Source organism: Acinonyx jubatus, chromosome A3, assembly GCF_027475565.1.
Source record: "Acinonyx jubatus isolate Ajub_Pintada_27869175 chromosome A3, VMU_Ajub_asm_v1.0, whole genome shotgun sequence".
NCBI classification, from domain to species: Eukaryota; Metazoa; Chordata; class Mammalia; order Carnivora; family Felidae; genus Acinonyx; species Acinonyx jubatus.
Genome location: NC_069388.1, coordinates 116,072,761 through 116,094,441, shown reverse-complemented (window position 1 = coordinate 116,094,441; position 21,681 = coordinate 116,072,761). Strand labels below are relative to the sequence as shown.

Sequence of the window (21,681 nt, the reverse complement as noted above, 5' to 3'; positions counted from 1 at the left end):
TTATTCTCAGCACCTGGGACATTTAAGGTATTCAATAATGTACTAATTAAAGCCATGCCTTGATTTTGGTCCCTATTAAAAGAATGTGGTAAATTTCAAAAGACTGTACCCAAAAAACAAATTTCAGCAGGATTTAACATACCAGCACCCATTACCAAGGCAAAAACCACACATTTGCCAATTACTCCTAATTATTCCAGTGCTAATCATTCACTTAATAAATACTGAGACTTTTAGATGCCAGGCAGGGCAATACTGTGATGGGTGAGTAATAATGTAAAGTTGAGGACATGATGTAAAGGAGAAAGATGTGTATACTATTGTTATTTTGGAGGCTGCACGTCCAGTAGCAACACAATGCAGATGTGGAATTCTGGCAAAGGAAGGACTGTCCTCTGATGGCCAAGTAGATGCAACAAATGGAATCCGTGCAAGTCTGTCCTTGGACAGGTCATGTTTACTTCATTCCCAATAAAGATAAGAAAACAACTGAAAAGTACATGGTGAAATATTTTTAAAAGCTGCATGGAAATGAGAAAATGACAAAAAAAGGATGAGGTAGATGGAGTAAGTCTAAAGAAGGAGAAGGGTGCCTGCTTTTGGTAGAGCATGCGACCCGTGATCTTGGGGTCGTGAGTTCGAGCCCCATTTTGGGGGCAGAGATTAAAAGGAAAAAGGAGGGGTACCTGGGTGGCTCAGTCGGTTGAGCATCTGGCTTTGGGTTGGGTCATGATCTTGTGGTTTGTGAGTTCGAGCCCTGTGTTGGGCTCTGTGCTGACAGCTTGGAGCCTGGAGCCTGCTTTGGATTCTGTGTCTCTCCCTCTCTCTGCCCCTTCCATACTCATGCTCTATCTTTCTCTGTCTCTCAATAATAAATAAATGTTAAAAATTTTTTTTTTCTCTAAAGGAAAAAAAAAAAAAGCAATGTGGATGAAACATGGCTGCCAAAGAAGCACCACACACCCCTGGGTTCAGGAGACCTCATGGGCAGCAAAAACTGTTCAAAAAAGACCACTAAAAAGGGGATTAGCTATTTTCTGTTAGGTTTTAGTACCGGGTTCCCACTGATTCGACCCCAAAGTGAAGCAAGTTCAGTGAAAAAACTGATATATCAGCATATATTTACTTGTGAGTCTTTGCAAGCACAGCTTGGAGGTCTGGTAACAATCTGTACAATATCCGTGCAGTACAGGGCCAACCAGTATGTACTTCTTAGCTGTGCAATGGTAAGGATGACAGGGACAGTGCTCTGTCTCCTGATTATCATCCCAGTGTCATGAACGGTCTGTAAAAGATGGCTTCGTTGTGGAAAACTACAAAACTGGATGTAAAAGTAAAATGCAAACTTGTTTCGTTAAATCCATCTCCACTGAAATCCAGAAATTGCTCTGTGGTTGAGAGTAAGAGTCAAATCACCTTTTATGGAAATATTTGAATACATCAAGGTTTTCTGTTGGGTCTTATGGATCTGGACAGAACATCTCCCCTTTTCCTTTTATATTTTCCTCATCCTCTTCTTGCAACGCTGGTTGAAAACAGGGGAGGACCCCATGAGGCTATCAGTGGAGTGGGAACCATAGCTGCTGTCTGAGTCATCGGGGCTCTGGGGGATTCCAGCTTCACTCATCCCGGACATGGGCTCCTCGAAGACATCACTGCCCAGCACACCATGCCCAGAGACGTTGCCTTCTTCACTCTCTTGAGGCTCCATTTTCACATGGGCCAGATTCCAAAGAGGGGAAGCATTTACCTCCGTGCCTAGCAATGGAAGAACACACAACTAGTAGTAAGCCAACGCTGGAACACAGCAAAACAAATATTTTACCCAGGGCAGCCTTTACGCTCAGTTTGTACTCTGATTCTGCCTGGCTGGAGAATATGGTTGTTATCTTCTGTTCAAAAAGCTACCAGCTCCAGGGGTGCCTGGGTGGTGGCTTAGTCAGTTAAGTGGCTGAATCTTAATTTTGGCTCAGGTCATGATCTCATGATTTGTGGGTTCGAGCCCCACATTGAGCCTGCTTAGGATTCTCTCTCTCCCTCTCTCTATCCCTCCCCAATCACCTTCTAGCTCTCTCTCTCAAAAATAAAAATTAAAAAACAAACTACCAATTCTGAATATTTTCCTTTCCACTTCCTCTACTCTCCTTTACCCACCTCACTCACCCTCCCATTTTCCCTAAACCAGGGAAGTAAAACTACACAGGTACAAAGATTCCCTGTCTCATGGCACAACCATGGTTTCTTGTTCAGGTATTGTTTCTTCTTTCCTTCCTTCTATAAAGCTGTCCTGTTTTCCTGCCTTTTGAGTCCCTGGTCCTCTCTCATATTATGAACTTAATGATCACTACAAAATGCTGGCAGCAGTTCCCAGAATGCTGAAAAGAGACATGGTTCCTAAGTCTGCAACAATTTCTCTTCGGCCCTCCTGTCTGTGTTCTAGCAACACTGTGGTTATTACTTCTTCCATGGTGAAAGGTTCTCTGCTCAACACTTAAAACGATGTGGCCTAATTCTGTTTAGGATTTGTGCATTGATGAAATGGCCATTTATATTTGTAAAAAAAAAACAACAACACTGAGTATCTCGACTAATTTGCAATCTACCTAACTTAAGAATTGCTCATCCTGGTTCCTAAGGTGATCACAGAGTCTGGAAGAAGAAGCAGGCACCTCTAACTGGATAGCCCTATTTCAATCCCTTTCAGCTACAATTTATTGGGAGCACTCTAGCAAGGAAGCCCAACTGGGAGCACTCTAGCAAGGAAGCCCAACTATTCAAACAGCCTTGAGCAATTAACATTCCTCTATTTAATCTGGGCGTTGTCTAATGAGTAGAAGCATCAGGAAAAAACAGTACAGCATACTAAGTGATAAAGGGGGCATCTGCCTACCCATATGAGTCAGCTAAATTAACTCTGGCAATCAACAGGATAACACATACTGAATCTATATCCTAACTTGGAATGATTTTAAATAATGCCTGTACAGTTGTGTTAGTCCTCCCTTCACTGATTACAAAGAAAAGAATGTTGGTATCACTAGATCAATGAGGCTGTATGTTTTTAGACTTTCCAATCTCCTGCCACCCACACTTTTTTTTCCTCTCATCTCCAGAGTTTGATTCCAAAATGCAGAGTGCTGAGATTGGCAGATCTCCCAGAATCAGAGTCGGTTGATTTCTCTTACTTGAAGCCTGTGGCGAAGCCTCGACCTCCAGGTTAGATGGGAAGCGCTCACTCTGAGCCCCGAGGACTCCCATGGGCAGTGACTGGTCTCCAGAAGTAAGGTCAGCCTCCAGCTCCTCACTGATGGGGAAGGTGATGTCACTTACAGGTTCTTCCTTGATCTTTACAGGTTTAGTGTCCTCTGTGGCCTTCTCAGGATTGACAATCCTTTCATACTCCTCAGATAGTTGCTTACTAATCTGTTGGCAAGCAAGAGTCATTTTTCCAAAGGAATGTTAAAAGCAAGGTGGATAGTCAGCTTGTGGCATCCCATGGAAAAAACAACATCATGTGAATATGAATAAAGCAAACACTGCCAATGGAAGGAAATTTTTTTTACTTTTTTTTTTTTTTTTTGAGGATAGTTGGCACATGGAAGGAATTTGTGTAGGGTGTTTGCATTTGTAAATGACAGAGACATGTAAGGAAAAGTTGTTTGCAGAGACTTTGTGTGTCATTAATTAAGCTACACAAAGGCAAAAGAGGCTTTGTTAGAGATAAATCAGAATGGGGACAAAAGATTATATTTTTGTCTGTAAAAACTGTTGACATATGCACCCTAGGTGGATAATGAATGGTGCAGGAAATCTGAATCGCTTAGCAAAGACTTTTTTGTTGGGTGTTAAAAAGTCCTTATCATATTTTAGATTTGGGAAAAACAAAACAGTGAACAAATGACTTAAGGCCACATAGGTTAAAGAGATTAGGTATTTCTGGTTCTAACCCAAAATGGTATCTCTGCCCCCTCTTCCACCCTTGGGCAGTATCATCTCATTCTGTTTGGTTCTGTTTTTCACAGCACTTAACGCCAGCTGAAATTGTTTTGATCATTATTTATTTACTTGTTTTTGTTTCCGTCTCAAGAATACAAGCTGAAAGAACTTGTTCACTGTTGTATCCCACAGTGCCTGACTCAAAATAGGACTCAATAAATATCTGTTGAATAAAGCATGCTAACCACATTCTCTCAGACTCTACATACCCGTGTATAATTTCTTCCAGAGGAAGTGCGATCAATAAAATGGAGCCACTCATTGGCTAAAGAAGGCCCCTGGCTCTGGCCAGGTCAGTGATGAGGCCAATGGAACACAGCCAGGGCCAGGAGGAGAGCATGTCAAGTCCACTCTGTTCCAAGACCCTGTACCCTGCTCTCTAGGGTGAGTGTTGTGGGATCCTGCTAACACCCCTACATTACACACTTTTACCCACTTCTCATGGGGTCACCTCACCTGTAGCATGTAACTGTGATAGTCCTTGATGCGGTGCTGCCAGAACTTCTGGAGGGAGAGCACACTGCCAATGCCCACTTCATGGAATACTTGCTCCATAACGTCAGGGAAAGGAGTCTGCCCCAGCCGGGCCTCCCGATCCACAGCGAAGCGCAGCAACTTGGTGAATTTAAGGCAGTACTCGTGTGCCACATCAGTGAGGGTCTCCAGGACACTTTCATTAGCACACTCAAAGCCTGCGTGGGCCAGGATTGTGGCCACTGCCTGGTAAAGGAGCTGCCGACAGGAGTGCCAGCTGAGTTCCGTCACAGGTTCCCCCTTCCCACTGAAAGGGGACATATGGCAATGTTATCAGTGCTCTCGCACAGGGGTCACCTGTCCTGTTTCCCTAGGAGTTTTATAATTTCGGTCAAGCCGCTGGCCCAGCTTTCTAGGGGGTTCTATGCAGATTACAGAGCCCAATTTCATCTTGCTGCGGCCAGCGCAGGTCTCAACAACTCACAGTCATCTCTGAGCTCCTCCAAGTACACAAAGCTTTAATAGGCAATACATGTCTATAACAAACAATATAAAAGAGTGTCAGGTAAATAGGAAGCTTCCTTTTACCATCTCGATATTGATCATTTGTAGGAGATAATAAAATTTAACACTAGAGCTGAGATACTGCTCAGTGGTGCTCTAGTTATTTCCCCACAACATAGTTTCCTCATATGCTGGGTGATAAATGGACTTTCAGAAATTCACAGTCCCAATTAGGAGATTCTTCTACAACTAAAATAGACCATTTGTGAAACTGGCAAAGCAACTCAATTTTATAAAAACAATTTAAAATACAGTCTCCAAAGCATTTTTATCCTACCCTGTGTAAAGAAATGGGTAGGGTCCCTATTATTCCCATTTGGCAGGTGAGGAAATTGAGGTTCAGAGGGGCTGACCTGCCAGAAGTTGTACAGGTATTATCAAGAGGTTGAGCTTCTAACTTCAGATCCTATGTTCTTCATAATACTGTGCTTGCTTTGGCAGCATATAGAATATGTTCTTCATAATACACCATTTTGTCCTAATCACTGCTGTAGAAATCTTTTTTAAATTAAATTAAATTAAATTAAATTAAATTAAATTAAATTAAGTAATTGTCTGAGAGAGAGAGCGAGAGCGAGAGCACGAGTGAGGGAGAAGGGCAGGGGGAGAAAGAGAGAATACCAAGCAGCCTACACACTTAGCATGGAGCCCAATGCGGGGCTCGATCCCACGACTCTAGGATCATGACATGAGTCAAAATCCAGGGTCGGATGCTTCACCCACTGAGCCACCCAGGCACCCCTGTAGAGATCTTAATCTGAAAACAAAAAACAAAAAACAAAAAACAAAAAACAAAAACCTTAAAAAAGCTGCCTGGTCTCCTAAAAATAACTTACAGCAAACTTCTAATTACTTAGAAAAATTTAAAATTCCTGTTTTCTGTCTCCCTCTGACAAAGGAAGTAAATGGATAAAATAAGGTACATACTTGGCATGTGTCCCCATGTGCTGTACAAGGGGGCTTGAGGAGCTATCCACCCACTTTACTATCATCTGCTCAGAAGCAACTACTGCAATCCACATAATAGCTGGAAAATAAAACCAACTGCGAAATAACTTTTCATTTACTATTTCCACCATCATTTCCCATGGCCAGGCTCCCTAGGCCAAAAGCTAAAGGCTCAGAAGTACCTAATAAATAGCTAAACCAGTATTGCTTTATTTGAGTAATGCATGGACTTATTTCAAAGGACAATAATTTTTTTAGCACCCCCATAGCTGATGCAAATTATTTCTGTTAAACAGTTTCTTAAGTATGTATAAAACAAACCAGTTATAAGCTTCTGATGGTTACAGCTCTTCCTAACAATTAAAATCAGAAGTTTGAGATTGGAAGAACAAATATTATTAAAATGCCTATACTACGCTAAGCAAACTACACATTTAATGCAATCAAAATACCACCAGCATTTTTCACAGAGCTAGAACAAAATAATTCTAAAATCCTAAAAAAGACCCTCAATAGCCAAAGCAATCTTCAAAAAGAAAAGCAAAGCCAAGCCAGAGGATCACAATTCCAGACTTCAAGTTATATTACAAAGATGTAGTGATGAAGACAGTATGGTACTGGCACAAAAATGGAAACGGAGATCAATGGAACTGAACAGAAAACCCAGAAATGGATCCACAACTAGATGGTCAACGAATCTTTGACAAAACATGAATGAATATCCAATGGAAAAAAAGACAGTGTCTTCAACAAATGGTGTTGGGAAAACTGGACCACTTTCTTACACCATATACAAAAATAAATTCAAAATGGATGAAAAGACCTAACTGTGAGACAGGAAACCATCAAAATCCTAGAGGAGAACACAGGCAGTATAACATCTTTGACATTGGCCGTAGCAACTTCTTAATAGATACGTCTCCTGAGGCAAAGAAACAAAAGCAAAAATAAACTATTGGGACATCATCAAGATAAAAAGCTGCTGTACAACAACAAGAAACAACAAAACTAAAAGGCAACCTTCAGAATGGGAGAATATTTCAAAATATTGCATATTTGCAAATGACATCTGATAAAGGGTTAGTATCCATCCAAAATCTATATAAAGAACTCATAAAACTCAACACCCAAAAACCAAACAATCCAGTTAAAAATCGGCAGAGGACATGAATAGACATTTTTCCCAAGAAGACATACAGACGGCTAACAGACACATGAAAAGATGCTCAACGTCAGTCATCATCAGGGAAATACAAATCAAAAGTACAATGAGATATCACCTCACACCTGTCAGAACGGATAAAATTAACAACACAGAAAACAAGAGATGTTGGCGAGGATACGGAGAAAAGGGAACACTCTTAACACTGTTGATGGGAATGCAAACTGGTGCAGCCCGCTTTGGAAGATAGTATAGAGGTTCCTCAGTAAGTTAAAAATAGAATTACCCTACGACCTAACAATTGCACTACTAGGTATTTACCCAAAGGATACAAAAATACTGATTTGAAGAGTTAAAAGGATACATGCACCCTGATGTTTATAGCAGAATTATCAACAATAGCCAAATTATGGAAAGAGCCCAAATGTCCATCGACTGAGGAATGGATAAAGAAGACATATATATATTTTATATATATATATAATATATAATATATACACATAATATATATGTATTATATACATACATAATATATATATATTACATATCTATAGTGGACTATTTCTCAGCCATAAAAAATGAAATCTTGCCGTTTGCAATGACATGAATAGTACTAGAGAGTATTATGCTGAGTGAAAGAGGTCACAAATACCGTATGATTTCACTCATATGTGGAATTTACGAAACATATAGATGAATGTAGGGGAAAAAAAGAGAGGCAAACCAGAAAACAGACTCTTAACTATGGAGAACAAACTGAGGGTTGCTGGAGGAGAGGTGGGCAGGGGGATGGGTTAAATGGGTGATGGGTATTAAGGAGGGCACTTGTGATGAGCACGGGGTGTTGTATGTAAGTGATGAATCACTAAATCCTACACCTGAAACTAATATTACCCTGTATGTTAACTAACTGGAATTTAAATAAAAACTTGAGGGATACCTGGGTGGCTAGTCGGTTAGGCGTCTGACTTTGGCTCAGGTCATGATCTCACGGTTCGTGAGTTCAAGACCCACATTGGGCTCTGGGCTAACAGCTGGGAGCCTGATCCTACTTCGGATTTTGTGTGTCCCTCTCTCTCTGCCTCTCTCTGCTTATACTCTGTCTCTCTCTCAAAACTAAATAAATATTTAAAAATTAAAAAAAAAAAAACTTGAAAAAGAAAAAAAAATTAGAAGTTTTACACACAACTACAGAATTCTAAATAATAGCATCGGGCACCTGAGTGGTTCAGTCAGCTGAACATCCCGAGTCTTGATTTCAGGTCAGGTCATGGTCTCAGGGGATTGAGTCCTGCATCAGGCTCTGTGCTGAGTGTGGAGCCTGTGTGAGATTCTCTATCTCTTTCTCTCTCCCTTTGCCCCACCCCCCTACTCACTCTCTCTCTCTCTCTCTCTCTCTCTCTCTCTCTCTCTCACTCTCTAAATTAAAAAAAAAATTTTAAGTTAAATATAAGTAACAGCATCAATTTAATAGGATGAACAACATAATTTTGTTAAAGCTAAACTGCCTTCAAAATGTCAATAGGGTACTGATCACCACAGAGCAAGTTTTCTTGTGCCATGCATGTAATGACACAGTTTTCACTATTCCTAGGACTTTAGAACCTTCGATTATACAGTGCCCCAGGACATCATCTGGTCTCCATCTGGCCCAACTGCAACCCTTACTTATTAAGCCTATTTCTGTTCTTTTCTCATTAATTTGGGACAATTAAAATAGTAGTAACTATTATCATCAATAAGCACATGCAATGAGTAATATGCAGTATTATTTATGGGGTTGGTTTTTTTTTTTTTGGCTAAACACATATTTAACCTGAATCTAATCTCGAGGTAATAATCAGCAAATCCAGTGAGTGGGACATTCTATATTCTAAATGACCTGAACTCTTAAAAAAGATTTATATTGTTGTTGTTTTTTTTTTTTTAAAGAGGAAGCTATTCTGGTTTAAAAGACACTAAACAACCAAAGGCAGGGGCGCCTGGGTGGCTTGGTCGGTTAAGCGTCTGACTTCGGCTCAGGTCATGATCTCACGGCCCGTGAGTTCGAGCCCCGCATCGGGCTCTGTGCTGACCGCTCGGAGCCTGCAGCCTGTTTCAGATTCTGTGTCTCCCTCTGTCTCTGCCCCTCCCCTGTTCATGCTCTGTCTCTCTCTGTCTCAAAAATAAATAAACGTTGAAAAAAAATTTTTTTTTTTAAAATAAAAAAAAAAATAAAAAAAAAAAACCAAAGGCAATGCATGAATCTTTGTTAGGTTCTGGATTAGGGAAAAATATATCTACAAAAGGTATTTTGGAGAACTGGAGTAATCTAAACTGGGCTTATATTATTTACTTAATGTTCATTTGCTTTGGTGTGATAATAGTATTGAAATCACATAGGAAATTTTCCTTATTCTTAGGATAAGGTGAAGAATTTAGAGGTGAAAGAATGCTTAAGAAATAAGGGGTGAAATATTGGGATATGTGCAGCTTTAAAATATTTGACAAAAAAAGTGTGTATGTGTATATGTTACATATATATTTATATGTGTATACACACTTATACATATGTGAGAGAAAATAAATGTAGCAAAATGTTAACAATTGGTAAATCCTGGTAAGGAGTATTTGGGCATTTTTTGTACTATTTAAAATTTTTTTCATGTTTATTTATATTTGAGAGAGGGAGACAGTCAGAATGTGAGTGGGGGAGGGGCAGAGGGAGAGGGAGACACAGAATCGGAAGCAGGCTCCAGGCTCTGAGCTGTCAGCACAGAGTCTGCTGTGGGGTTCAAAACCACAAACAATGAGATCATGACCTGAGCCGAAGTCAGATGCTTAACCAACTGACCTACCCAGGCGCCCCTCCTGTACTATTATTTAAACTTTTCTTTGGTCTGACAAACTTCAAAATGAAAACAAAAAGTAATTATTTCACGCCAAATGCAAACTTACACACTGAAACCTAGTAGTAGCATTAGGTTATAAGGCAGTCATTCAGAGGACTTCGAATAGGGCTTCTCAAACTTAAATATACACACGAATCTTCTGGAGATCTTGTTAAAATGAAGATTCTGATTCAGCAGGCTATGTAGGCCCTGAGACTCTGAACTTCTAACAAGCTCCCAGGTGATGTTGATGCTGTTAGTCTCCGCCCAGGTTTTGAATAACAAGGATCAAGAACATTTTTATATTATTTCTTAAATGATGTTATCAAAATGAAAATACAGTTGATCCATGAACAATGTGGGAGTTAGGGGTGCCAGCCCCCCCACCCCTGCCATGAAGTAGAGAATCTGCATATAGCTTTGACTCCCCCAAAAGTTAATGATTAATGGTTTACTATTTTTTTTTTTTACATTTATTTATTAACTTCTTTTTAGTAATCTCTATACCCAACACAGAGTTCAAACTCACGACCCTGAGATCAAGAGTCACATGCTCTTCTGACAAGGCCAGCCAGGCACCCCAATGACTAATAGCCTGCTGTTAACTGGAAGCCTTAGTGATAACATAGAGTCAATTAACACATATTTTGTATATGTATTATATACTACGTTCTTACAATAAAGTAAGCTACAGAAAAGAAAATGTTACTAAGAAAACCATAAGGAAAAGAAAATACATCTACAGTACTGTTCTGTAAAAACATCCGCATGTAAGTGGGCCTGCACAGTTCAAACTGGTGTTGTTCAAGGGTCAACTGTACACAATTTAAACATCTTACATAAAACTTAATGGATTTCTGAGAATATGAGAATAAGTCCATGAACCTAAATTTTAAGACACTGAGCTAAATCCATAATATACATTTAAAAAAATTTTTTTTCAACGTTTATTTATTTTTGGGACAGAGAGAGACAGAGCATGAACGGGGGAGGGGCAGAGAGAGAGGGAGACACAGAATTGGAACCAGGCTCCAGGCTCTGAGCCATCAGCCCAGAGCCTGACGCGGGGCTCGAACTCCCGGACCGCGAGATCGTGACCTGGCTGAAGTCGGACGCTTAACCGACTGTGCCACCCAGGCGCCCCCATAATATACATTTTAAATGAAATAGAAAGACTACACTCTGTGGATTGTGAGGCCATGGCTTCTTTCACATACCGGGGTAGTTCCTTGCTCCTAGCAAAGTGGTTGGTATAGAATAAGCACTCAATAACTATTTGTTACCTCAAAAATAAAAGATGCAGGGGAGGCTGTGTGGCTCAGTTGGTTAAACTCAAATTCTTGAATTTGAGCCCCGTTGTCGGGCTCTGTACACTGACTGCATGAAGCCTACCTGGGATTCTCTCTCTGCTCCTCCCCTGCATGTGCTCTGTCTTTCTCAAAATAAATAAATAAATAAACTTAAAAAAAATAAATAAAAGATACAGATTCTGGATTTGAAGATCAGTTCAAGTCTTAGACTTCCTACTAATTACCTGAGCAACTTTGGCCATGTCAATTACTCTTATCCTCAGTTTCTTCACAGGAATGTTATTACATGCTGAACAGTGTTGTGCAGATGTTTTGAGAAAAGTAAGATAGAGCAAAGCCTTGTCTTACCGGTAGAAGTCACTCTCTGGATCACTGTGCCGAATCTGGAATGGTGCATTGGGATTCTTACAGTCTAAAGGCAGAAGGTCATCAGGAAGAGGAGGTGACCCAGGGCAAGAGGGAAGAGGTTCATTCTCTTCAGTCTTTACACCTTCTGTCTGCTGCTGACTCTGGGCCTGAGCTGTGGCAATGAGGTTGCGCAGACGTCGGTTGTGCTGGATCAGCTGAATGGTATGGATGGTGAGGCTGCATGGCTCTGAGGGGATGTCCAGCATAGTGGGGGGCTTGGGCTTATTGGCTGAGGGTTGATGCAGGGGTGGGTCATGGACTTCCACAAGACGGAACTCCCGTGGGAGCAAATCAAAGGAACTCCTGTTGGTCTGGCTTGATGAGATTGGTATCTCTCCCCAGTATCTCAACATTTTGGAATAAGAAAGAACTTTCACGTTAAATGTAGTGATAACTGAAAGCAGGGTTCTTAAATCTCTAGGTTATAGGCTTCTGTGGTGAAAAATATGAAGTCTGGCCAGTTATTGACATAAAAAGTAGGCTGTTTAACACGACTTAGAAAATGTCAGTATCAGCAACGCTGTAGGACCAAAGATATTCTCCCTGAAGAAATTAAGAGAGATACAACTGTTAGATGCCAGTCACCACAGTCACACACAATGACAATTCCTACTGGACTGAGCCATAGGTGGCATTTGGGTCATTAGGAGACTAACAGCTGCAATAGTATTGGGAGCTCTAGTGTCCATGTTTTCCATCTCACCCCACTAACTCATTACTAGAACTATCATCGTGCCCAATCTTGAGCAATTTGCAAGGCAAGATACTTAAATGACACCTGGAATATTTCTCAGAGTATCTTGACACATCTGTCCTGAATCAGTAGGAGAAAAGGGAGTAAAGATAGGAAGAGGTGGTTCTTATTCTGTGTATGTCAAAAACATGAGCAATATTTCAATGGATTCTGGTGGAAAAATTTATTGACCAGTAATCTAAATGGTCTTAGGCATTGAACTTCTGACATACACAGGGAAGAATCTGAGTGATTTCTGCTGCCTCCTAATTGGCATCCCTTACTCCAGTCTCTCCTTGTGTCTAATCTATTCTCCAGTGCTGCTAGACTTACTCTTATTACAACTCAGATCTAATGGCTTCTCATTGCCTATTGGAAAAAGTCAGCCAGAATTCTTTGGTCTACCATTGATCAAAATTTGCAATCTGACTTCAACCCACCTTTCCAGATTCATTGCCCATATGTCTCTTCAAGTTGAACAAATGTTTACCAAATGCCACACATTATGGAAGAAGACAAAGACCACAGCCAGATCCCCGACCTGAGGTGAAGGAGAGAAATATAAACAGACTATTTCGATACAAAAATGTGCAGAAAGGGCTGCTCTAGAGACACAGACCTGGTGCAGTGGAATAACAAAGAGGGAGCTTCCTGGAGGAAATTAGTACCCTAGTTCTAACATACATCATTCTACTCAGTTTCTTGAGAATGCCATGTATTTCCACAAATTGACCCTTTAAGTTGTGATCTGCCAGAAATGCCCTGCCACCCACTACATTCTTGGCAGACTTTTATTCATTCTTAAGTATAGGTTAAGTTACCACTCCCCATCATCTCCCCAGTAAATCTCCCTTTATTATATTCTCACAGCACTTCTGGTGTTTCCATCACAGCATTTAGGCATGGATTTAAACTAGTACTTGTCTCAATCAATTTTATTCTTTCATCTATCTCCCACAACCATGATCTTTGTACCGTGTCTGGCACACAGTATACCCGGCATTTAGTGAGCGCTTACTATGTGCCAGGCTATGCCTTTATTGTTTGATTCGGTTTTCCCAACTACCTCAGTTTTTAAAGGTGGAAGCTAAGGCTCACTGTCTTTCCCAATATCACAAATGACCGAGGGAGACAATCCAGATAGTCAGGCTCTTAACCACTACACTATGCAGTCTCAATAACTGGTTTTGGAAAACAAAAGAATGAACAAAGAAACGATCAATGAGGGGACACACAAAAAATCGCCCTCTTCCTTAATTTCACCGAAAAGAGGACGAAGAACAGGCACCAAGCTCAAGGAACGTCCAGGTCCCTCGGGGCTCCTCGGTCACGGTCAGCAGGCACAGGCGCCAATCACAGGATCCTGGGGTCTCCTGATGCCCGGAGCAGCCGGGAGACGAGGAGGTCTGGACCTGGACGGAGGCACTATTCACTGCCGCTTCGCAGGAGCTGAGCTGCGCGACTATACGACTCGGAAAGGCCCGAGGCGAGGGTCGTGCCAGGCCCGGAAGACTGGCTTTCGGATTAGTGGTCCCAGACTGCCGGAAGCGCTTCTGCTCAATCTGGCTGTGCCACAGGAAGTCATTACTATCCGGTTGCAACCTCTAAAGATGTCCCCGTGCTGACAGCTCCTCGGCCGCCTTTTACTGTTTTGTTTTTTGTTTTTTGTTTTTGTTTTTCTTATTATGACCTGCCCTTGATATTCATCTCTTCGTAACGTGGCAGGTGGTGAAGGAACAAATCCGCCATCGGGGTTCAGAGAAGCCACCGGGAGCTGGGAGAGCGAGGCGTGGAGAGGAACCTAGAGACCGAAGGGGGAGGTTTCCCAGGAACAGATTCCGAGACCGCACCCGATTGGGGATGGCCGATAGCTCCTCTAAGTTCGAGCCTCAGGCTTTGCAAGAGCTCAATGACGATTTCAAGAAACCAACCCTGCCGGTGCCCCCGGCTGTGCGGGGCAGGGCCCCCACCACCAGTCCTTCAGACCCTGAGGAGGTGAAGAAGGAAGGGCCCACGGCGCTGCTAGACCCCGATTCCGTGGAGCCTGACGTCCCGCCAGTGCGGCCGGACAGCGGGGACACCAGGAGTCCACCGGAGGAGCAGCCGCGGCCGCCCACAGCGGCTCCATCCCCTGGCGGTCCGGCCCGGGCTCCCCCATACCGAGAGCCGCCGTGGGGCGGCCCCGCCACGGCCCCCTACAGCCTAGAGACACTGAAGAGCGGCACCATCCTTGGCACCTGGAGCTTGAAAGGGACAAGCTACTGCCTTTTCGGGAGGCTGTCTAGCTGCGACGTGTGCCTGGAGCACCCTTCGGTGTCTCGGTACCACGCCGTGCTGCAGCACAGGGTGTCCGGCCTCGAAGGAGAATGCGACGGCCACGGGCCTGGCTTCTACCTTTACGATCTGGGAAGCACCCATGGCACTTTTCTTAACAAAACCCGCATCCCACCCCGCACCTATTGTCGCGTCCACGTCGGGCATGTTCTTCGCTTTGGAGGCAGCACCCGGCTGTTTCTTCTTCAGGTAAGTAGAAAAACCTAGGACTGAAATCTCCGGAGCGCACCGGTCTGGGTTCCAGAGCGCCTTAAGCTTTCGCGGAGGAAGGAGATTCTCCCAGTAAGCGATTACAAAAGTGGGAGAATCTGGCCCCTTTCCAGGCCTCTGTACACATTGCCGTATTTTTTTCTTTTATTTTACTTTAATGTATTTATTTTTGCGAGAGAGCGAGAGCTTGAGCAGGGGAGGAGCATAGAGAGAGGGAGACACAGACTCTGAAGCAGGCTTCAGGCTCCGAGCTGTCCGCACACAGCCCCACGCGGGACCCGAAGCCACGAACTGAGAGGTTATGACCTGAGAGGAAGTCGGACGCCTAGTCGACTGAGCCACCCAGGCGCCCCCACATTGCCATGTTTCTAAAAGTGAGATATGAATTCAGCGATCCTGAACTCTGAAATAATTCTTTCTCTTGGTTCATCAGGGACCAGAGGAAGACCGAGAAGCAGAATCCGAGTTGACAGTAACGCAATTGAAAGAATTGCGCAAGCAGCAACAAATGATGTTGGAGAAGAAGATGCTAGGAGAAGACTCGGATGAGGAAGAAGAAATGGATACCAATGAAAGGAAGAGAAATACTAGTAGTCAAGATGATGAAATGGGCTGCACCTGGGGAATGGGTAAGAAATTAAAATTGCTGCCAGAGGTTAATATTTTAAATTCATTACTGGTGGTATCTTTAATTGTTTTCTATCATATGCCTTTCATGACTTTTTGAGATAGATGGGACAAATACAATTTGCACACGAGACTACCAAAACCCACAGCGATTCATTAACTTTTCTGATGTCAAAAAGGTGAATTACAGGCACTATGGATTTCTTTTCTTTTCTTTTCTTTCTTTCTTTCTTTCTTTCTTTCTTTCTTTCTTTCTTTCTTTCTTTCTTTCTTTCTTTTCCTTCCTTCCTTCCTTCCTTCCTTCCTTCCTTCCTTCCTTCCTTCCTTCCTTCCTTCCTTCCTTCCTTCCTTTCCAGATTTTACTTTTAAGTAATCTCTACACTCAGAGTAGGGCTCAAACTTACAACCCAGAGATCAAGAGTTGCCTGCTTTGTGGACTGAGCCAGCCAGGAGCCCAGTCTTTTAATGCATTTTACAGTCCACTCCCTTGTTGTAAACTCTTCCTCAGCATACAACTAATTTATTATTTTTACCATTTAAATGGTACTGGCCTTGACTATTATCATTGGAGAGGATGCAACTATATTCAGTCAAGTAACATGGAATGTTCAATATAGGATAGTCCTTCGAATTTTTGTACTTTGTGTAAATTCCCTGAAATGCAAAATAGCTAATCAGAGAAACCTCATCCTTTAGCCAGAGGAATAAATTGAACTTCCCATAATACCAGACATTTTGGACAATGGGTATTCAGGGGCTAGGAATATAAAAAAAAGAATGCCTTAATATGTTATTGGGAAGACTGGATAAATATTATGAAATTACTTTTGTAAGTGCCAAACAAAAGCTATAGAAACCATAAGTATGCTAGAGTAAGGGTTCAGAGAAGGGAGTGATCACTAAGGACTTAGACCCACACTGTCCAGTATTGTAGCCACTACCCACATGTGGTTATTGAACACTTACAGTCTGGCTGGTCCAAGCTGACTTGTTTTATAAATGTAAAATACTCACTGGATTTCAAAGACTTAGTGTGAAAAAAGAATATAAAATACCACATTCATAGTATTTTTATACTGATTACATGATAATTTTACTGGTTGCTCCTTTTTAATGTGGCTACTAGAAAATGAAAACTTTCATGTATGGCTTTCATTATATTTCTTTTGAGCAACACTGACTTAAAATTTGGGAAAGTTTTTAAGTCTACAAACAGACGGGTCTTGAGTTGGAACTTGAAGGAAAGAAAAATTAGCACTTAGGAAGCTGAATATCGAATATTCAGGGTAGGGATTGATGATTTTATTTATTTATTTATTTATTTATTTATTTAAATGTTTATTTTTGAGAGAGACAGAGATAGTGTGAACAGGGGAGGGGCAGAGAGAGGGAGACACAATCTGAAACAGGCTCCAGGTTCTGAGCTATCAGCCCAGAGCCCGACGCGGGGCTCGAAGTCACAAGCCATGAGGTCATGACCTGAACCGAAGTCAGACACTTAACCGACTGAGCCACCCAGGCGCCCCATATTATTTTTAAATGTTTATTTATATTTGAGATTGAGAGAGAGAGAGAGAGAGAGAGAAAGAGAGAGAGAGAGGCAGTGCATGAGCAGGGGAGGGGCAGAGAGAGATGGAGACAGAATCCGAAGCAGGTTCTAGGCTCTGAGCTGTCAGCACAGAGCCTAACGTGGGGCTTAAACTTACAAGCTGTGAGATCATGACCTGAGCCAAAGCTGGACTCTTAACTGACTGAGCCACCTAGGTGCCCCTAGAGATTGATGATTTTAAAGGGGTAATGAGAAGGCCAGTCCATCTGGCAGATATGGTAAATATTAAGAAATTATATCGGAGACAGAGTATTAGACCCAGGTGATAGAGAATGAGAATGCCAGGCCAAGAAGCTTAGATTTCTTCCGATGGACAATGTGGTAGGTAATTTTGTTTTTGAAATATAGTGATGGGGGAAAAACAAAAGATGCCATGAAAACAAGTTTTAATTTGTCACACGATTTAGGAAACCTAAAGATATTTATATTGGTGGTTTTGTATGCCCCCTTGTCCCCCACCCCCCACCTTTCTTTTCATTGATAACTGTGTCTTTATGCAGGCTAAATGAAAAGTGGGTGTCATTCAGATAGTCTCTTCTTATGTCTGTCTTTTCTTTCTTTACCGTATCCTGTAGGAGAAGATGCTGTAGAGGACGAGGCTGAAGAGAACCCCATTGTCTTAGAGTTTCAGCAGGAAAGGGAGGCCTTCTATATAAAGGATCCAAAAAAGGCTCTCCAAGGTTTTTTTGACCGAGAAGGTATGTAAACAGATTCTGACCCTGCCAGTGGAAGGTTTCCACAGCAGCATTGTCTTGTAGATCTTCAAGGTACTTAGAAATGCTGTGTTTTATCTGCTGCTCTCCTTGCTCAGTTCTTGCCCTTGTGGTCAGTTGCTTCAGGTTTATTTTGAAAACAGTAAAAATCTTGTTAGTCTTTCTTGGAAAGTTGGAAAAAAGGGACTACTTTTTTCCGACTCGTCTGGTCTCATTATTCTCAGAAGATCCTAGACTTGGGGGTGGTGGGGAGATTGACCTAACTTCTTAAAATTCTTTGTTTCTACTTCATCTGATCTTTTATAATTCTTTTTTTTTTTTTTTTATTTATTTATTTATTTATATATTTATTTATTTATTTTGAGAGAAAGAGCGTGCACACAGGCAGGTGAGGGGCAGAGAGAAGGAGACGCAGAATCCCAAGCTGGCTGTATGCCATCAGCATAGAGCCCAATGCGGGGCTTGAACCCACAAACCACAAGATCATGACCTGAGCTGAGATCAAGAGGCGGAAGCTTAACAAATTGAGCCACCCATGCGCCCCTCATCTTTTGTAATTCTTAACATGGATGTTCACCTTATATAATTTAAAGAATGTTTCCACAGAGGACTGTTTCAGTAGAAATGCTTTGAGAGAACGTGTGTGTGTGTGTGTGTGTGTGTGTGTGTGTGTGTGTGTGTGTGTGTGTATGTGTGTGAATATATATATGAACTGATTGCATTCTGCCCTTGATATTTGTGCTTCTAAAAATTTTTTTTAATGTTTATTCATTTTTTGAGAGACAGAGACAAAGCATGAGCAGGGGAGGGGGAGAGAGAGAGGGAGACACAGAATCCAAAGCAGGCTCCAGACTCTGAGCTGTCAGCACAGAGCCTGATGTGGGGCTCAAACTCACAAACTGCGAGATCATGACCTGAGCTCAGGTCAGATGCTTAGCCAACTGAGCCACCCAGGCACCCCAATATTTGTGCTTCTAAAAACCAAAGTGACAACTTACATCTGCACTTATAATAAGTGTAAAAGTTGCTATGTAGTGGACAAAGCTATTTATGGCAAGCTGATTGTTCTGGTCTGAGTTTGCTTTTCTTTGCCTCAAGTTCCCCCTTATTTTATTATCAGATAATAATTCCTGGAAATAAGAAGTGAAATGCTTTGAAATTTAGTGTTAAATGAGGTATGGGAACTTGATATTCTATTTTTTTAAAATGTTTATTTATTTTGAGAGAGAGAATCCCAAGCAGGGACAGCTCAGAGCCTGATGTGGGGCTCAGTCTCATGAATCGTGGGATCATGACCTGAGCTGACATCAAGAGTCAGACACTTAAACTGACTGAGCCACCCAGGTGCCCTGGATCTTGATATTCTTTTATCAACCTTTCCTCTCTTTTCCCTTTGTCTTAACTAGTAATTTTCATATACTGTTAAAATTGTTTTGTCTTTCTTCCTCCCACAGGAGAAGAATTAGAATATGAATTTGATGAACAGGGGCACAGCACTTGGCTCTGTAGGGTGAGGTATGTTCTGTTCTCATTAACGTCCTTTTGTGAAAAGTGGCCAATTTTAGGTAATAGACAGTAGACCCAAAGAATAACTTTAGTCTTATTTTTAGGCTACTCCTGAATTTGGGCCTTGATAGTTTAATAACATATATCATTGGCAGGTGGGGTGGGATGGGTCAGAGGCATTAGGAAAAGATTTAAGGTCCAACCTTGGCAAGATATAACAAAATGAATGGAGAGATTAAAAAGCCATGTCAAAAGAAATGACTGTTTTCACCGCATATTAGTTTTTTTCATGAGAATTGGAGCTTAGTACTATGCTATGATTCACTCCAAACCAATACAGATTACCTGTGGATGATTCAACTGGAAAACAACTGGTAGCTGAGGCCATTCATTCGGGAAAGAAAAAAGAAGCAATGATCCAGTGTTCACTGGAGGCTTGTCGAATCCTTGATACTTTGGGGTTGCTGCGGCAGGAGGCAGGTGAGTATATGGGAACACTTTGTTTTTGGAAGGAAGGAAGGAAGGGACAGAGAGAGAAAAAGGGAGAGAGAAAAAGAGAAAGAAAGAAGAAAGGAAGGAAGAATTTAACACAAAAGGCAACGAAATGACTTTTTTTTTAATTTTGTTTTTTTTAACGTTTATTTATTTTTGAGACAGAGAGAGACAGAGCATGAACGGGGGAGGGTCAGAGAGAGGGAGACACAGAATCTGAAACAGGCTCCAGGCTCTGAGCTGTCTGCACAGAGCCTGACACGGGGCTCGAACTCAGGGACCGCGAGATCATGACCTGAGCCGAAGTTGGCCACTTAACCGACTGAGCCACCCAGGCGCCCCATGAAATGACTTTTTAGGGAGAAAATGTAAAATTGCGTGAAATTCTATGAGCTGAAAAGAAAATATTCCATATCTCAGTACCCAAAGGAAGGCATATTTTCTTTTTTTTAAAAAAAAATTTTTTTTTTATGCATTTTATTTTTTGGAGACAGAGACAGAGCATGAGCAGGGGAGGGGCAGAAAGAGAGGGAGACACAGAATCTGAAGCAGGCTCCAGGCTCCAAGGCATCAGCACGGAGCCAGATGCGGGACTTGAACTCAAGAACCGCGAGATCATGACCGGAGCCAAAGTCAGACACTCAACCGACTAAGCCACCCAGGCGCTCCTTAGAAGCCATATTTTCTTAGAAATTTTTTATGAGTATAGATTTGTGTTCGGAACTAGATACTTTAATAAAAAGCAAACTTCATACACAAATGCATTTATTTATATTATACTCTTTCATGACTTAGAATTTTAATGTAAGAATGTATCATGGATATTGTCTATATAATTGCATAAAATTTATCTCATTTTTTTTTTAAATTTTTTTTTTCAACGTTTATTTATTTTTGGGACAGAGGGAGACAGAGCATGAACGGGGGAGGGGCAGAGAGAGAGGGAGACACAGAATCGGAAACAGGCTCCAGGCTCTGAGCCATCAGCTCAGAGCTTGACGCGGGGCTCGAACTCCCGGACCGCGAGATAGTGACCTGGCTGAAGTCGGACACTTAACCGACTGTGCCACCCAGGCGCCCCAAATTTATCTCATTTTTAAAAGCCTGTCAGGGACATCTGGGTGGCTTAGTCAGTTAAGCATCTGACTCTTGATTTCGGCTCAGGTCATGGTCTCATGGTTCTTTATGGGATCAAGCCCCATGTCGGGCTCTGCACTGACAGCATGGAGCCTGCTTGGGATTCTCTCTCACTCTCCATCTCTCTCTGCCCTGCTCCCTTGCGTTCATTCCCTCTCTCTCTCTCTCTTTCAAAAATAAACTTCAAAAATAAATAAAAATAAAAAGCCCTTCTGGCTATATCATTTATTAATAAAGGCTTATGTTATATTTGTGTTTATTCTAAAATTAGTTTGTATTATCGCAAAGTAACTTATGTATTATTTAAAACTACCAAAGGCTTGGGGCACCTGGGTGGTTCAATCAATTGATCATTCAACTTTTGATTTCAGCTCAGGTCATGATCCCAGGGTCATGGGATCAAGCCCCATATTAGGCTGTGCACTAATAGCCTGGAGCCTGCTTGAGATTCTCTCTCCTTCTCTCTTTGCCCTTCCACACTCACGTTCTTTCTCTTTCTTTCTCAAAATAAATAAAAATTTTAAAAAACCCAAAAAACTACCAAAGGCTTACACAAAATATACCTGTTCCTTGCCCTGCCTCTCCCCA

At 41.8% G+C, this 21,681-nt stretch overlaps 2 protein-coding genes across 5 annotated transcripts in view; one reads left to right on the top strand and one right to left on the bottom strand.

Moving 5' to 3' along the window:
* Positions 1 to 320: 320 nt before the first annotated feature.
* Positions 321 to 14,033, bottom strand: SUPT7L (SPT7 like, STAGA complex subunit gamma). The gene is made up of 6 exons (XM_015064175.3): positions 13,754 to 14,033; positions 12,906 to 13,006; positions 11,673 to 12,275; positions 4,453 to 4,777; positions 3,186 to 3,423; positions 321 to 1,758 (listed from the first exon to the last, which is right to left on the bottom strand). The coding sequence occupies exons 3-6, from the start codon at positions 12,083 to 12,085 to the stop codon at positions 1,496 to 1,498; spliced, it is 1,239 nt and encodes a 412-aa protein (XP_014919661.1). The 5' UTR covers positions 12,086 to 12,275; positions 12,906 to 13,006; positions 13,754 to 14,033; the 3' UTR covers positions 321 to 1,495.
* Positions 14,034 to 14,094: 61 nt separating this feature from the next.
* Positions 14,095 to 21,681, top strand: part of SLC4A1AP (solute carrier family 4 member 1 adaptor protein) — a 28,430-nt gene continuing 20,843 nt past the window's right edge. Inside the window, exons 1-5 of one of the 4 annotated variants that reach the window (XM_053201080.1) lie at positions 14,095 to 14,988; positions 15,443 to 15,638; positions 17,821 to 17,943; positions 19,413 to 19,473; positions 19,805 to 19,944. In XM_053201080.1, coding sequence (XP_053057055.1) covers positions 14,326 to 14,988; positions 15,443 to 15,638; positions 17,821 to 17,943; positions 19,413 to 19,473; positions 19,805 to 19,944 — 1,183 coding nt within the window. In that variant the 5' untranslated portion in view covers positions 14,095 to 14,325. The remainder of the gene's footprint in view (positions 14,989 to 15,442; positions 15,639 to 17,820; positions 17,944 to 19,412; positions 19,474 to 19,804; positions 19,945 to 21,681) is intronic. The other 3 variants (XR_008289607.1, XM_053201079.1, XM_015064177.3) reach the window with 3 other exon arrangements.

What these genes read in the sequence shown, in the direction of transcription:
- SUPT7L (XM_015064175.3), bottom strand. Translation starts at nt 12,085, where the DNA reads ATGTTGAGATACTGGGGAGAGATACCAATCTCATCAAGCCAGACCAAC. An exon ending in ATCACAGTTACATGCTACAG is followed by an intron (nt 3,424 to 4,452) that starts GTGAGGTGACCC and finishes GCTTGCCAACAG; the next exon opens with ATTAGTAAGCAACTATCTGA. An exon ending in GGCTTCGCCACAGGCTTCAA is followed by an intron (nt 1,759 to 3,185) that starts GTAAGAGAAATC and finishes TTCCATTGCTAG; the next exon opens with GCACGGAGGTAAATGCTTCC.